The 17,509-nt window shown below is 42.9% G+C and overlaps 2 protein-coding genes across 5 annotated transcripts in view; one reads left to right on the forward strand and one right to left on the reverse strand.

The window, feature by feature from the left end:
• The window catches only part of stk32c (serine/threonine kinase 32C), a 51,104-nt gene extending 39,660 nt beyond the window's left edge, over positions 1–11,444 (forward strand). For all 4 annotated transcript variants that reach the window (XM_031841533.1, XM_031841526.1, XM_031841541.1 and 1 more), the window contains 4 exons: positions 2,679–2,804; positions 3,137–3,265; positions 5,824–5,891; positions 7,020–11,444. In XM_031841533.1, coding sequence (XP_031697393.1) covers positions 2,679–2,804; positions 3,137–3,265; positions 5,824–5,891; positions 7,020–7,215 — 519 coding nt within the window. In that variant the 3' untranslated portion in view covers positions 7,216–11,444. The remainder of the gene's footprint in view (positions 1–2,678; positions 2,805–3,136; positions 3,266–5,823; positions 5,892–7,019) is intronic.
• On the reverse strand, positions 8,811–17,480 carry LOC116379596 (placenta-specific protein 9). The gene is made up of 3 exons (XM_031841557.1): positions 17,222–17,480; positions 12,409–12,500; positions 8,811–11,991 (listed from the first exon to the last, which is right to left on the reverse strand). The coding sequence occupies exons 1-3, from the start codon at positions 17,283–17,285 to the stop codon at positions 11,842–11,844; spliced, it is 306 nt and encodes a 101-aa protein (XP_031697417.1). The 5' UTR covers positions 17,286–17,480; the 3' UTR covers positions 8,811–11,841.
• Positions 17,481–17,509: the final 29 nt, after the last annotated feature.

Here is a 17,509-nt window from a genome sequence, read left to right on the forward strand (position 1 = left end):
ATTTGAAGTCATCACCTTTGACTTAAGGAAATTGCGATTAGCCTTTTGCTCATATTTTATGTACAAGACGATTAATCAATTCATTAACAAAGACAACAATCATGTCAATGAGTCTTAAATGTGGCTGGCTGTGCCTGAACATACTGTAAATAAATAGGAAAAATAAATTCATGAAGGGATGTGGAATTCAAATTGCAGTATATATATAGTATATATATTGCTGTGTGTGTGTGTGTGTGTGTGTGTGTGTGTGTATATATATATATATATATATATATACCGTATTTTCCGCACTATAAGGCGCACTTAAAAGCCTTTAATTTTCTCAAAAAACGACAGTGCGCCTTGTAATCCGGAGCGCCTTATATATGGATCAATTGGTTGATCTATACTGGTTGTACACGGCGCTCTGTCAAAATGTTTCAGTACGACTGGTAAACTACAAAGCCGCACCGCTTGCAGCATTACGGCTACCGTAGTCAGGGGCGTCGCCGAAGTAATAGCGGTAAACACCGGTACTGTGCTTACTCCTAGTCCAACACCACTTGTGTGTATAAAGACCCCAAAATGGCACCTTTCAAGAGACACGCTTACGACGCTGAGTTCTATACGTTTTATACGTAAGTTGAACAATTTCGAGAGTTACTATATTGTGAATGCACTAACGTTTGATTTAGTGGTATCAGACTGTTTCTTTTACGTGTTTACTGAATCAGGGAAAAGTTCCCCTCTACGTTTAAGTTACCGTATTGTGAATGAAATCAAAAATCAATAAAGTTTGACTGAATGATTTATCTGACTGTTTTGTTGACATTCCCTTTAGCACAGCTCCATCTAGTGGATGCATAACGCAACCCCTGTCAAACGTTTGACTGTAGTAGCTTCTATTCTTAGCTTATAATCCGGTGCGCCCTATATATAAAAACAGTTCTAAAATAGGCCATTCATTGAAGGTGCGCCTTATAATCCAGTGCGCCTTATAGTGCGGAAAATACGGTATATATATATATATATCCTAATTTACTGAAATTCAGGTTGCATTTTTGTTTAAATAAATTGAACCCTGACCCCTCTGCCTGGACACAGATGGTCGTCCCTGGAAAAAGGAGGGAGGGAGAGCAGGGGGTATAGAGGTGGTTTTGGGTTACATGTTGAAGTAAAAAGCACTGAAGCCACAGGAACAGAGGATGCAGGTACTGTAGGGGGACCGGTGGGAGGGAGGGAGGATGAGCCGAGACCCTCGGGGCAAAGGATGAGGAAAAACGACAGATGGGAATCTGAAGGATGGAAGCACAGAAACGGAGCAAGTGGCTGACAGAAGAGACTGTGTGTGTGTGTGTCTGTGTGTGTGTCAACCAGTGTATTGCTGCTGATAATGTGCATCTTAACAAGTAATTTCACCTCATATTGACGCTCAGACTGTTCTTGTTTTACAAGTGATAATCTGCCAGTTGGATGAGATAACTCCCTTTGCGTCAAATGGAAATAAATTTGCTCAGCGACGTTCTTCACTCAGACTTTTTTCTCTGAAATAATAATCTACCTTACTCATTCCAACAAGTGGAACGGTGCTGGAAACAAATCATCTCCTCCCCTCTGGCAGTATTTTCTTAAGTCATTTGAAGACACAATTTTAGAGTCCGTATGAAAGATCGTTGCTTGTTAAAAGGGCTTTGTTGTTGTTGTTGGCATGAGCATGTGTGCTCTGTGTCCGAGTGACTGAGTGTGCTGGACGGAGCGTTGGTCTCTTCTGCTCTGCTGCTGATCGATTACCGTGTCTGGACTCCGCCGAGACAGACGTAACTGGCCCCGCAGGAGGAAACCGAATCGACCTGTGATCAAAGGAAGAGAATAAAGCACAGGATGAGAGTTAACATGACAACAGCAGCCACAACCCATTATTGTTTCCAGTGTTTACCCCGAGGAGGAAGATAAAACAGATGGTACTATTCCATTAAAAACACAACCACTTTTTGTTTCCTCTCTGGACTAAGTAACTCCACTCATGTGTGGCGTTCATCTGTCTTGATCGCAATTTTGATTGAAACCTGATGAGTGGCTGTTGGACCCTGTTGGTCACTTCATCAGTAAGGGTTTTAATTTATACAGTATTCCTGTTAGTGTTTTGTGGCAGCATTATAATACAGATATTTAAAAAATTTGTAATTGTAGAATAAATAATCGCTAACTGGTTATCTTTGCAGAGTTTACATTCTGAAGATGTTCCTCTGAGAAAGAAAAGTGTCTGTGGTGGCAGTAGGCAACAGGAGCTGGCTAACACTGGCTCTTCAATTTCATGCTAATTATAACCCAAGCTCGCAAACTGTGCCTAGCTAGTTAGCTGGCACGGTAAGTAGCATTCATAGTTATGTTAAGCTAGGAAGGGTTACTTAAGGTGTGTACTGTGTTGAATTACAACAGCACACAAAATGTCTTTTTTTATTTTTTTTTATTTAATATAACACTTTGTCCTCCATATTCTTGTGCATGCTTATAAACAGGGAAAAGAGAATGAATAGAATTGCCTATAAAAATATCTACAATCTGAATTTATTGGTGGTTGAAAGTTTTTATGACAGGATAGTCTCAGGGAGGCCAGGAAGGATTAGAAGTTGTAAAGGTGATGTTGCTACTCGGAAGGTGACATTGCTGTGTGTGTGTGTGTCCCTACCTTCCAGTTACTGACGGTGAACCCAGAGCATCGTTTCTCCAGCCTGTTGGACATGCAGACATCTCCCTACCTCGCTGACATCAACTGGGACGCCGTGTACGAGAAGAAGTTGGATGCCGGATTTGTTCCTAATGTGAGGCGATCAGATGTCAACACACACACGCACACACACATACGTACATACAACACTTAAAAGCACACACTGGCACTTCTTCAACGTTTGCTGATCGTAATGAGCATGTGTAGCAACTAAATAATGCAAAACAAACTGACGCTTCGTTGTACTCCACTATAATGTGTGAACACACAGACTTAAAGTACATTTCTGTCCGCATGGGAGTGCATTCATGTGTGCTATTCAGCTCAGTGTGCACATATGCATTTGTGCACTCAGCTGATTTATGATCCTGTGTGTGAGTGTTTGTATTTTCTAATTATCTCCTGCGCACCTCCCTCCCTGTGCAGAAAGGCCGCCTCCACTGCGACCCCACCTTTGAGCTGGAAGAGATGATCCTGGAGTCGCGTCCCCTGCACAAGAAGAAGAAGCGGCTGGCCAAGAACCGGTCTCGTGACAACAGCAAGGATTCTCAGTCTGTGAGTGACGTCGTCCTCTGCACAAATGCATCAAATCGGACATGATTTGGAATAGAAAGACAAATGTCTATCCATCATGGGTCCTGGACTACAGGAGCACTCTGTGTGTACATGCACGTGTGTCTCTAAAAATAATATTTCAAATGAAAGGTCACATTTGTCCGATTGGATTAATCTGCACCATCTTCATATTTTGACTTTAGATACGGGCAATAAAAGGGTGAAATGCTGCAGCATTAAAAGCATTTTATTCATGTATGAGCTGCGAGGATGAAGGTGGGATGCAAGATGTCCCTGCATCTGTCAAAATGCCTTTATTCGCTCTGACGACAGAATGTGCTATTTATAGCTTCGGTCACATTTTAAAATGGTTATTTCCCATTATATAATGCTATGATTTGCCGTTTCACTGTTAATTTGATCTTTGGAGGCTTGTGCAGATCAGGTAAGTGTGATTTTCAGTGCGCGAGTGCTAAAAGCAAATGATTATATGGAGAGGACACCAGCACACGCGCCGTGTCTGAGTAAATTATAACCTGCCGCATAGGAGGGATACTCATAGATACAGTGGAGGCAGGACCGGTCTCACAGATAACAATGCAGCTCAGGTTTATCTCGGTCTCCGGTCTGTCAGTTCCTGTCAAAACGGCATATTTTTAGATTGGAAGTGAGCCAAAGCACAGCATCTTTTCTTTCCTTAGGCTGCTGTGAATCTCTCAGCTCAGCAGACAAAATCAATATCTAATTGTGCAACTGAATATAAAGAGAAACTTAATGTACAAGCATGCTAGCTGCGGGTGTCCTGTAAGTACGCTGACTAGTTGGATCTTTTCAGATCATACGTATTCCCAAACAGGCAAGTAAGTAGCATTGTCCCCTTCACTGTCATTCTGTATATTTTGCTCCTGTTTTGGGACAAATAATATTATTACAGTAGGTCATTATACAAGTCAAAATGATTGTACCAAATCTAAACGATTTTGAAATTTAAAACTGCTATGTTCAAAACTCAGAGCACATCTATGATTGAGGGACTGCCTCTACACGACTCTCAACATGGCGGCGGCTGAGCCGGCAGCACAAACGGGGCGACACTAATGTGCTCATTTTGAATGTAGCACCTCTAAAGGCTGCAGTTAAGATATTTGGGTCATCATATTGGCATTAGTCATATTTATATTAATGTGCTGAATTTTGGATTAAGCACCTTTAATAAATAGTTAGACATTTTGAGAGATGGGCTTTATCGGCAAGAGCTGGATGAAAAGTTTCGATACCACTCTCATGTCTGTCTTTTTTTTTTTAAAAGCCATTTAGAAATCGACACTCGCTTTTTATGTTATGTGCCAGACTATTTCTCGGCTGGGAGCAGCAAGTTTCTGGAGTCAGGCTGGTTGCCTGGCAACGGCTCAGTGAACTGAATAAATGGTACATTGTCATTTTTACACTTCAGGTCGAAAGATGGCAAGATACCCAGTAGGGATTGGTGCCCTTTAGAGGTGCAGATAGGTGGATTGTTGTTACATTCGGATGGAGCCAGGCTTGCTGTTTCCCATAGTTTTCAGTCTTCATGCTAAGCTAAGCTAGTTAGTCGTAGCCAGCTGGCTGCTGGTTCCAACTAAATATTTACCGTAAAGACGTGAGAGTTGTATCCCTCTAACTCTCAGCGAGAAAGCGATGTTTCCAAAAATGTTGACATATTTCTTTAAGTGCAACTATATACTGCTTTTAGCCTCTGACATTTTATAGCCTCAAAGATTAACCGATGGTGAAAACATCGGTTAGCTTCAGGCCCAACAGTGATTACGCCGTTCCATCCCGAACAATGGGGAAAATACATTTACAGTAGGGTGCCCCGGTGTAAATGTTTCTTAACAAAAGAATTGAAGACGCCTTTACATTAAAAATGACGAACGATAACTATTAAATGATAAAGCCTGGGCCCGCCTGTGTATACTGGGACCAGAATTATATACGGCACCGGAGTCTCGTTCACTCCTCTGCCTTGTTCTGTTTGGTTGAGACGTTATTTACCACAGACGGGAGATATCCTCCCTGTATTTATGAGCAGCAGCCCGTTCCCATCTGACAGTCATCATGACATCAGTGTTATTAATGTCAGTTGTTTGTGTGTGTGCGTCACGTGTTATCGCTTATCAGCGTGTGCAAGGAGTGTGTGCCTCCATCAATAGCAGGGTTATGAGACTTGCTGTGTGTGTGTGTGTGTGTGTGTGTGTGTGTGTGCGCCTGCTCTTGTGTGCCCATACTCTGTTATTACCAAGATTATTAAATTATGAAACCTTCGCTGCTGTTGTCATGGCCTCAAGTGCTTTCGGAAATATGAGCTTCTATTTTTGTCTCGGGCCAATTTGAGGAGGGCTCGCAAACAATTCATGAAAAAAAAAGAGCAACGAAGGAGGAAAAGGGAATTGAGGAAGAAAAGAGGTTTTCACCTCAGAGGTCATGCAGTCGACTGTGTCACGTTGACGAGAGATTTCTTAGCGATAACACGGTTGACGTGGAAGATGATGATGTTTTGTTTTGTTGACCGCCTGCAGGAGAATGACTACCTACAGGAGTGCCTTGAAGTGGTGCAGCAAGAGTTCATGATCTTCAACCGAGAGAAGTAAGAGCAGCCGACCGTCTAAAACACACGTTTTCTGTGTTGGTTCAGCCACAGTGATGAACCAACACAGAGGGAAACTTATTCAAAATATTACGAGCATTACACCAACAAATCCAGAGTGTCTTTATGGGTGCATGGGAACATAAAACAAAACTATCATAATATTCATTTTCGTTCCAGTTGTATTGGAATTTCCTCTTCTTTGTTACTCTTTTCCTTAATTGTAAGGCACTTTGTTATTATGGCCTGCCAGAAATAATGGTCCGATTTATGAAAAGAAAACTTTCTTTTCAGCATGTTGACAAACAATGTTTTTATTGTTGAAGTGTTTGAAGCAAACATCTACCTCCAATGCCACCTGCGTTTAAACCGCAGCTGGCAACTAAAGCGTGGCTGAACGCTGAGCTAACGCCGAGCTAACGCCGAGCGTACCCTGAGGCATCAGTGCCGTGCAGAATACACCGCCAGGAGATGAGGAGAGTTAAGAGCTTATCGGTATCAGCTGCAGTATGTGAAGAGACACAGCAAACTATAGATTATGTCAGGTATAAAAACACAACCATAGAGCATACAGTGTGTCTCGATAAAGTTACTGGTATATTCTTACAGGAGAGGATTGCATATTTTTTCCAAACCTGTATAACAGCCGAGCTCCTTCAATGAAAGGACTTTGATATGTAAATCAAAGATGGCTTTTGAGAGCCCACCTTGCTGTGGCTCAATACGAAGCATCTTAATCTTTTATAGGACAATATACGCAGTACGTCAGAAATGCAGCCTATAATCTCATATATCATTGAATATGTGTCCTCTCTGCAATGTAAAGGGAGGAACATTGGCTCGTGCTGCTCTAAATGATTGCCTCATTTATTATTGACCGGGTCGTGCCACTGCAGCGCTTCTGAAATCCTTCAATCTTATTATATCCTTTTGCTCTAATTAATGGCAATCTACTTCTATTTATAATGGAGGGCATCATTTGTGGAATTAGTACTATATAATAGACTCAAGTCCGCTGTCTCTTTCTGCCCGTCCAGACTACAATTAGTCAGAGGTATGCATATCCATATCCATGCAGGTTGTGTGATTAAATATGTGTTTCTGTGTCTGTTTGTCCGTCTGCCTCAGGTTCAAAAGGCGTCAGGAGGAGGGTCAGTCAGAGCCCGGGGGCGATGATGCCAGCGGGGACGGCGACGGAGAGGCGGAGGTCGGGGCCACTGACGACGACGCGCCCGAGCCAGAACCCGATCCTGAGCCGGAACCCGAGTCCTCCTCCAAACTGAGCATGTGCGGCTCGGTCTGCTCCTCCCCCGGCAGCTGCTAGCACCGCACCGCCTCGCAGCTGACGATGGCGGCGGCGGGTCTCTCTGGCCGGCCTGCAGTGTTGTTGCGCCACGCCAATAGATACACTCTCTCCTCTGTCCTCTGTCGTAGCCGGGAGCCGAGGGAACGCACACAAGGGGGCGCCTGACGCACAGCAGGACCCAACATGGCTCCCACCATTTCCCTCCTTTTTCTTTTTTTCCTGTAGCATCCTTAAAGCAGATTTCCACAGAGATTTCCCCGCCCTAGAGTAAGCTCTAACTTCTATGCAATGTTACGGTATAGCATGACAAATAAGGTATTACCTATTAGGAGGTGTCGTTCACGAGCATGATGACATCCCGAGCAATAGGGTCCGCGAGGTTGGTGGTTTTGGCGGAGACGCCTCCCCTCTCGGCTTCCCCGTTCAAAATCTGACGGGGGCGAGTGAATTATTCAGCACACGCAGCAGGCACTCACTTTATGTTGTCGCCTGTGTCTTCAGTTCACTCAACAACCCCCCCGTTTCATGTAATGTGTGCCCTAATTCTGAACAATTGTATCTCCTGGAGAACCTTCCTCCTGTTGCAGACACATTTACAGTAAGTGTTCATGTTGTCTACCTGTTCAAAGTGGTGCCTGCTGACGATAATCAGCATTCGTTACTCACATTGTAGCCAAAATGTTAGTTTGATTTTCCTCTTTAAGTGTTAGACAGCTATTCTTTTTCCTAACTTTTATTTTTTTTAGGATGATAAGCTACTGTCAGTTATGGGAAATCAGTACAGCAATCAGATTGAAAGGATTCGCTTGTCATTTGGTTACCAAGATGAAGTGTTTAAGTCCCGCCCCCGTGCTCTGTGTGGACACATAGAGTCTTCAAACACTCTGGGGGAATACTGTAAATGCCAATCACCAACAGTCACGTCTCTTAAGAATCTATTAGAAAGCTCCGTTCACTTCTCTAGACGCCGTCAGCTCTTTAAGTGCTTTGGTTAGCGCGAAGATCATCTCCCTGTCGAGCTTGTTCCGGGGCTGTACTTTAAATGTTGTAGCTGTGCCCTGTCGGTACTTCAAAATTTGTAAAAATTTGTATAGATGAGCTAGTCTATTGCTGCCACAGTGATAGTGGTACGTTTAAGGTGGCACCGTTAGACCTCAGTCTGAACGCCTTGGAACTTGTAGCAAAGGTTCACCATAAAACCCTAAGGCCTAATACAATGAAAACCATGTAAATAGCATACAGTGTAGGTAACTTAAACTCACCACAGTTTTATGTGGGACTGCGAACTCGACATACAAACTAAAGGAAGAGCTGCGTGAAGCTTCACACTGCTTTGCTCTGCTCTTCTTTCCAAGTGTGCAGGCACAACTTGTAGGCAAAATATGCCAAAGCTTTTCTACCATTTGCATAACCATTTCTAAGGAACTTTGAATGTGTGAGTGTCTGTCTCTTTTTCCCCGTATAACGTAAAGTCAATGTTCCTTCTGCCAGTGAAAATGCTATCATTTATACAATCATATTGTGATTATGTATAAAGTATCTATTTCAGGTAAGGTGGGGGGGGGGGGCCCTTAACATAACAGTTAAACATTTTGGGAAATGCGCCCAGCGTTGCCAGATGTACGATAACCATCGCATTTGTACGATCATTTTGCCGACTGTACGAATAATAATACCCATAGTGCTATAATGTACCATGATTTAACCATATCGTGACGCTATTAGCAGTTTGTTTGTGCCGCCTCATTCCAATTCATTTCCAGATGAATCCTACATCTCCGTTTACGCATCTCTTCTGATGTGACCTCTCTCCAGCCATCTATTCAATTAGCTTAGCTTATTTTCAGGAAAAATATGAACATATTCTTCCTGTCGTGCTATCTTGTGATTTCCTTTTGTTATAGTAGGCTATTACAAAAATTGTCAGACTGCATCGTAGGTGTATCAGAAAGTCGTAAAACTAACTTATGGTTATGATCATTTTCCTCGAAATGATTTTAAGCCACTGCTACGATAGTTTAACATTTCCCATCTGGCAACGCTGAATATGCATATCCATTGGTTGTTTTTACAAGACCGACATGAGGAGGATACCACCGTCATGTCTGTGCGTTAAGAGCTGGAGCAGAGAGGTGATTGGCGTAGCTTCACATAAAGACCAGAAACAGGGGAAAGCAGCTAGACCCCCTAGATCTAATTAACACGTTGTCTTGTGTTTAGTCCATGCACAAACAGTAATGCTGGGCTACAACTCAACTATTTTGAAAACCACAGTAACGATTGCCTTCAGTAGCCTACAAGTTACTTTCTGATTTCTGTTCTAGTGTCTTATTTATGAGGGGTGCCCAGTAAAAGACTAGCCAAATACATCTTATTTAATTAAGATGACAACAAACTCCATTCTATTAATCATTTCACAGCATATTGTTTTCTTTTTTTAATTGAAAAGTTGTATTATTAACATGTGTGTTCTTAGCTGGCTTGCTAATGTTAGCTTCTGGTCAATCCACATTCAGGAATAGCCAGTCAGTAGGGCTAACATTAAGCTAGCTAGCTGACATTAAGCTGTCGCATGGAGTTGTTGGAAGGCACCTTTAACGGACCACGGCTGAGTGAGTATCGAGTAATGTAGCTAATTACTTATGCTGTCTAGTAGTTAGTAAAGTGTTGTAAGTACATTTTCAATATGTAATTATTACATTTCAAGTGACATAGCCAGCACTGGTAATAATAGTTCCTACTACCAATGTACCAGCAGATTAGCTTGCTAGCATCAGTGCTAGCTTGGCTCCTCCCGTCGGCCATGTGACCCTCGTCTTGTAGGTCACAGCGGTCGCTCTGCTTCCAGTATTTTTTTGCTAAGCTAGGCTAGTCGCCTCCTAGCCACAGCTTCGAACTTAAAGCACAGACACGAGAGTGGCCTCCATCTTCTTATCTCACTCTTTTAAAAAGAACACAAATACATGTATTTTCCAAAATGTCGAGGTATTTCTCTACAAACACTATACACTACGATTAGATTAAGACGCTTCTTTAAAGGGATACAAAGTGGCCTCTTCCAAGTCCGCCAAAATAAATGATGAATTGAATAGTCTCGAGCCCTGCGCTTTTTCTTTTAGTTTTTTGTTTGTTGCATGTACCTTTACAGTATAAGCCTGTTTTTGCCAAAGCCTGGAGCTCGAGCCTTACTGGCTGATTTGTGCATGCACAAGCTTTTGGTAACAGCTCACCTAATTATAGACACAGTCCAAATCAGAGTATGGCCTGCGTGACCGTTTCTGGACATTGAGTTTTGTGAACTTTTAAACTGTACAAAATCTTATAATCCCAGTGTTATATGGACGGCATGATATTTTTAGATGATATGCAGTACATTTTGGCATCCTGTAGGTTGTCTTAACGCTTCTTACACAGGCTCGTACCCTTGCTGGATGAGTGGAATGAGGTCAGCGTTCGTGTGTGTGTGTGTGTGTGTGTGTGTGTGTGTGTGATGCTCCGTTGTGCGTTAAGTGTTGCGTTACTGACTGCAGCAAAGAAAGATGATTTGGAACTGGGGCAGGTTTTCACTTCACCCCAACACAGAATTTGCTGCATTATTAAAAACACGGAATGTCTCCATTCGTGGGAAGAAAAAAAAGAAAAAAGGCTCAGTCATTTGAAAGACTCATTAAACCAATCTACACACCGCCAGAGTCAACATAGGCCTGAAGTGGATGTGTAATTATATGTTAATCATCTCCAAGTGGATAATAACAGATTTTGTTCATTTAAGCGTAGCTTTTCTCTTAAGTTCCAATACTAATCAACAGTTTTTAAACATTTGTTCCTTGGTATCGGTGATCATTTCCTCGTTGGACCGCGCTTGCAAACCCTCCCGACATGTTTCTTAATGTGTTCTAATGTTAGGCCTTGTGCTGATATTTGACCAGCAACAGCATGTCTCCTATTCAGCCATGTCCCGATGGATGCTCTTGAGTTGTACCATAATGTAGATGTCTTAACTTTGTGGATACACTTTGAAACTCAGTGCCCTGTTGAGAAATCAAATCAATTAAGAAGAAGATGTGATTTGTGCCACTCTTTTCCTCTCTGTCCCGCTTTGCATAATGTTATTGTGCTGCAGGATTTTTAATGGGGAATCAGTGAGAAGCCTTGTTACTGTACCAACTGAAACTGCTCCGTGTGTTCAAAAAAAAAAGAAATGCTGCTTTAACTGCTTTGATAAAGAAATAAATCTCCTTCCAGTAGTTTGGTGTCACTGTGTCTTTGTCATTCTTACTCAAATATAGCATCAGAGGCACAGTTTGTCTGCAGACAGTAGAGGGCGACAGAGAGCAGGGGTGTAAATTGACTGAGTAAAGATAATTCAACTCTTTGAATAGCACTGTAAACATGAGCTGTGCCACTATTGACTGCAGGGCGAACTGAATCTAAGGCTGGAAAAGAAGATGATGCTGTTACGGGATTAGTAAGAGTAAAAAAACGCAGACAAGCTCGGCCTTGTGCCTCCTCTTTTAAGATAAAAACATTTTGAAAAAGATACAGTAAATGCATAAACACTTTTTTGGGTCATGGAAACAGTTTGAATCCTTTTAAAGTCCAAGTTCAAGAGGCCCCTTGAATCCCTCCTCCATTGATGTCTGGTTAGTTCAAGACCTTTCGCCCTGGGTCTCCCAAGATATCCACTGCCGTATTTCCCGCTTTGTCCAACAGGGAGCGCCACTTTGGGGCTTCGATGGCGTCCAGAAGAGCAGCCATCTCAGCCTCCAACTTCTCAACCGTGTCCTCCACTTTCTGCAGCAGACGGAAGACATAGTTGTGTGTGGTTGACACTAGAATAATGCATTAATAAGTTGTGGTATGAATAATAGAGTCGTCACCCAAGAATAGTACAATCGCATATGATTATTACAGTTGCCCAAAAAAGTAAGGTCAAAGTAAGCGTGGGTTGTTGTCAGATGAATGTGGACTAACACATCAGCATTTTTGGATTAGGGGGGGTTGCACAGTAAGTGACTGTGGTTTTGGCAGTCTTTGTCGACTAGTTCCTTGAAAGAATATTTTTGGCAGAGCAAGATGGAGAGAATGCTGATATTTAATAAATGAAGCTGACAACGCCAGGGGGTAAAAACATCCTGAGCCCTGATGGTTTCAAACTGCTGAGTGCTGAATGTGAGTTTTTTTTATTATTTTTATTATCGGAAATGGCACCTTCTCCACCACATCCAGACGGTTGTGAAGGTTTGTGTGCTCTTGACAGGCACTCGAACGCACCCCCCGAGGCCGCATGTCAGTCTCTGCTCCTGCAAACAGAAAACATGCACATCGGAGTGATTTACAGTGTATGATCTACGCAAGCAGGCCGCTTTAAACCACAAACAAGAATAAAGGCTATTGATCATGTGCTTTAGCAATGATTTCAAAATTAGCATTTCACTTTACCCCCACAAGTCCAAACTATTCTGGTGTGCAGCAGACATTTAATCCAAAAACACAGATTCCAAACCTGGTTGCCCACTAAAGAAGCAATAGACAAACTCTAATATTGGATGTTGAAGGAATAGGTTGACATTTTGAGAAATTGTACTTTATCACATTCTTAACGAGAGTTTGATGAGAAGATGCTGAAACTGCAGCAAGTTAGCTTAGCCTAGCATAGCTTGAAACAGCTAGCCTTGCTCTGCCCAAAGGTATAACAAAAAACAGGTTTCCAACACTTTTGAAGCTCACCAATTAAAATGTATTTCATTTGTTCAGTAAGTACTAAACTGAATTATGAAAGCCCTGGCCAGGTGATACGAAAAATATTGTTTCAACCTGTAAGCAGTTGGCACACCTGATAGCTAGCTTACAGCTAACGCTAGTACATGTAGGCTCCAGTTTTTGTGGGCGAATAAACAGGTTTGCACAAAAGGTTCAGTGGTCTAATGTGCGTGAATGACTCAAGACAAAGGCAAGCTGTTCTTAGTTTCCTGTCTTTATGCTAAGCTAACCTGTTGCTGGCAGTGGCTTCATATTTAGCATACGGACATGAGATCTTCTCATGTAACTGCAAAGCAACTGTTTTTTCATTTTGCTTGTTTGCAACTCAAATGTTCATGTTATGTGTTGCATTTTATTCAATCAATTTAACTTTTCACTCATTATAGCAGGAGAGTGGCAGTCAGGGCACGGAGGACCACCATAACGCTCTGGGTGTGGATTCACTTCAGCAGGATAAGGGGGGCATGCATTGTTCCTGCTGCTTTCCCCTCACACTTATGTTTCCAATTATCTGTTTCTCTTTGAAGCCCACATATTTTGAGGGGAAGCCCGCATTCTCTGGCAGGACTCTGCTTCCATTTTCCAGCACCTTCTCGGTGGCAGCGGGCCAAGCTCCCATTGATATCATTTATACTTGATAATGAGTGAACCCTCCAAATCATTTACTGAACACTGGCACCGCTGTTATTTAAATGGAAGATTTGGAGCGTACACGGGAAGCTAATGCCTGAGAGCGTGTGGTGCTGCCGGACGTTAACGCCGTTAAGTCAGTGTTATAGGTCACCTCTGCAGAGCGGGTTTTTGTCAATATCATTCCTCCCGGAGCGTGGCTGCTTGCCAGTGGCCAAACAAGGATGTTAAAAAAATAAAGTTAAGAGCTCATTCCATATAAATACACTTTCTGTTATTACCAACAGTGAGCTAGTGACTTCCAATGAGCCAAGAATACCTTGAGCTCTTTCCAACTGTAAAAACTTTACTCTACACCCCCAAATTGGTTTTCTTTGGTTTTCACAGCTTTAATTGGACACTTGTTTGAGCACTAAGAGAAAGATTGTTCAATTTGTAAGCTTTCTGGTTCAATCCAATTCCCGACAGTACCTTTTGCCCGCCGTTTCATACCTTCATGCTCTCATTTTGCCCTCTCTGCTTCACCGTCCTCATTGGAAAACAAGCTGAACATGTGCACACTTGGAAACCATTTTGTTTTAAACAAGAACACCCTGCTGGTCTGCTGTCAAATAAACAGACTGCGGCTTTGTTCAGGTTTCCGTCTTCGAAGCTCTTCAGCAGCAACTACAGCTGTTAATTTCACCAAATTCACATCTGGCACGGACTAAAGAAGATGAATCTGTTTTTCATGAGCAGACATTTATCCCTTTTTTGTTGTTTTTTGACTGATAAAGACATAGGAATTGTATATTTTGCCGATCACACGCTACAAACGGTATCCATCCCAACAAGTCATTTAATTCACCACCGAGTCTGAAAATCATTTCTTTCTTAAGCAATAAAAGCGGCCAGAAATCATTCCCACATCTTATTTTTGCACGTTGTGCTCTCATGTCCAGCCATGCCTTTGCATCAGGCTACGTTGATTTTTACAGAGATATCCCACGGAAACATTTTACAAGCTCCATTACACCGACTGAAGGGGTGCAAAGTTCAGTACATGCGGGAAGGAGGCCAATAAAGAGGGATGGATGGATGGTACAGTAAGTACTGCCCTGGTTGTGTGCTCCGTGATAGAGGTTTTGTCGAAAGGATTTGGCCAACCTCGCCTGCTTTGGTTTGACAGTGAGAGATGCGTTATCAGCAGTCTGTTTAAGTCATGAAGATCTCCCACACAACAACGTTTTTTTATTACTGCATTTCAAAACAACCACAATCTTCAGCTGTAGCAGAATGTGCTGCTGGTTTAACGATCAGCACACACACACACAAAAACAAATCCCCTCCAAACCACAGCTGTGCCTCCATCGAGGTGTTTGTGTGATCAGTGTGTACACGGCAACAGAGAGCTACATACTGATGTTGGTGATGAATGCTGTTATGAAAAGGAAGAAGTGTCTGTGTCGTGTGCAACAAACAGATGCGATTAATGTGGCCGATGCAAAATTGCTGACTGGTGGAGATAGTTCATATTGTCACCAGTCTGCGAGAAGGTGGTCGTTCCCGTTTGGGTTGGCTGTTGTTTTTTGTCCAGCTGGTATTTTTTTTTTCTTCCAGAACTGTTCCAGGAGGTTGAGCAATCACATGAGAAAGCCCCCACACTCCAAGGAAACACACCACAGGAAAAGCAAACAGATATGATGATCTAACATACTGACTCCACTCGAGGACAAAGGTGAATGACCGTGTGTGTGTGTGTGTGTGTGTGTGTGTGTGTGTGTGTGTGTGTGTGCGCGTGTGTGTGCGTGTGTGTGCACGTGCGTGCGTGCGCGCGCGCAGTACTCTGTGGGTTTGTGCAGAGTCATGGCTCTCTACAGGAGAGAGGGTGTTCAGCTAAGTGCAAAATTGAGAAGTCAGTGCAGGTCAGAGCGTTGGTTCCCAACAACGGTGTTTGCACAATCTGAGAGACGCCAAAACATTGAAGGCAGTTTACAAGTATGAGCCACGAAGGACGAAATCCCGTCCTAAGATGTGTGTACTGCGCGGCGGCCTGTTTGAATGTGTGAAGTGGGGAAAAAAACTGCATATGGTGTGACAAATGTGCCGTGACACTTCGAATGCTTTCACCCATTTCGTCTGCCTTCACCTTGCGCTCTTTAACTGACAGCTCCGCTGACTTAAATGCACACGTGTCGAGGGACATTTCAACTGCTTTCAGAGCACACACTTACACATCGACTGATTTTATTCTGTTATCCGATAGATCAACTGCTTTCAGCTCAAACCGACATTTCAACTGCTTTTAGTGCTTACATGCCAACTGACACTTCAACTGCTTGCAATGCGCACACTTCAACTTCAGTGTGTCAACTTCAACTGAAATTTCAATTTAACTGACAATGCATCTGCTTTCAGCTCAGCTGCTGTGATAGCTCACATGCCAACTGACGCCTCAAATTGCACACACTTCAACTATTCAATGCTTCAACTATCTCCGGCGCTTACAGTTCGACAGATAATTCAATGTTTTATTAGTTATTTCAAACACACAAACCTTTATAGCTTATATTGATATTTCTGCTTTCATTTCAAACTCTTCAACTGACACTTCAACTGTTTTTGTAGCTTTCAATTCAACACATCCAGAGCAACTCAGGTATATTTCAAGATTGGTCCGGTATTTCGGGAGAACAACCTCAACTGTAACTGCAAAATTTCGCAGGCCACACACACACTTTTTGAAAAGATTTTAACCTGTTTGCAATGTTTACAATGCGCACACATAGATTTCCATCAAAACATTAGCCTTTTTCTATTTTTCTTTTATTCTCCTCTTACTCCATGGCAAGTTAATTGTTTCTAACTCAAATATAACCTTTTAGACACCAAGAGAGAGCCATATCCTGCTCTTATCTGAGATGGTGACCCTCGAAGCATAAAAAAAAGCCTTTAAACTGGAACTATTCCACCCATGTTTACCTAAAATGTAGCTTTTAAGAAACATGAGGTCAGATGCTTTGTGAGTGTGAGCCCTCTGCTCGCTGCGTACCCCGAGCGTTCATTGTGCTGCATGTTCCCTGCAGTCGGCCATTCTTGAAGTCAGTGTAATTCACACTTGAAGCCGTCACTCACAGATTTGGCTCTGGAGGGATTGGCCCACATTTTTGTGAATTTCCATTGCACTTTAGTAACGCTGGGAAAACAAAGCCAAGCACGCTGGCTGGAAGCAGGCAGATGAACATAATGGGTGAAGGAAAGAGAGTGATTGTTAGAAACTATGCTGACACAATATTGGATTAAGTGCAGCCAGAGCTGCGCTGAAATTAGTAACAGATGTGCCGGCGGTCCCTGAACACACACACAGACTCGCATGTATGTGTGTGAACGCCCATGATGTCAGTTCAGCCTCGTGTGTTCACCCAGCCATCCACTACACACACTTACATCTGTGAAATACGTATACAAATGTAATGCAACAAAGACATAATGGATGGAGCGGTGACCATCAGATGATGTACATCCACTGCACTCCATAAATCAGCCGTTCTGTTAACTCAACACACTGAACCAGCTGTGGGTCCTCGTGGCCCTTCCTGTCTGACCTGCGACCCCCTCCGCCCTCCCGACTACACCCGGCTACATCTCTTACCTGCCGCAGCGTAGCCAATCAGAAGGAGGATTAGTCCAACTGAAGAGGTGGAGGGGCGGGTCATGGTGAAACCTGGTGAGCGGCTGGTGATGAAGAGTGAAGAGTTTGTTGAAAGAAAAGGCACCAACAGCCCCCCCGAAATCTCGTCCAATTCAGAACCAGACTGAAAAACAAAAAGACTTCTTTCTCCTCCACAACTCTCCCTCTCTGCCCTGCGCTCGCTCTCTTGCTCTCTTCTGCTTCCTTCGTGGACTTGGTTGTGGCCAGTTTCCAAATGAAAACATTAGA

This window comes from Anarrhichthys ocellatus, unplaced genomic scaffold (genome assembly GCF_004355925.1).
Source record: "Anarrhichthys ocellatus isolate YVR2014 unplaced genomic scaffold, GSC_Weel_1.0 scaffold3, whole genome shotgun sequence".
Lineage (NCBI taxonomy): Eukaryota > Metazoa > Chordata > Actinopteri > Perciformes > Anarhichadidae > Anarrhichthys > Anarrhichthys ocellatus.

What these genes read in the sequence shown, in the direction of transcription:
- LOC116379596 (XM_031841557.1), bottom strand. Translation starts at nt 17,285, where the DNA reads ATGACCCGCCCCTCCACCTCTTCAGTTGGACTAATCCTCCTTCTGATT. An exon ending in GATTGGCTACGCTGCGGCAG is followed by an intron (nt 12,501 to 17,221) that starts GTAAGAGATGTA and finishes TTCTGTTTGCAG; the next exon opens with GAGCAGAGACTGACATGCGG. An exon ending in GTCTGGATGTGGTGGAGAAG is followed by an intron (nt 11,992 to 12,408) that starts GTGCCATTTCCG and finishes CGTCTGCTGCAG; the next exon opens with AAAGTGGAGGACACGGTTGA.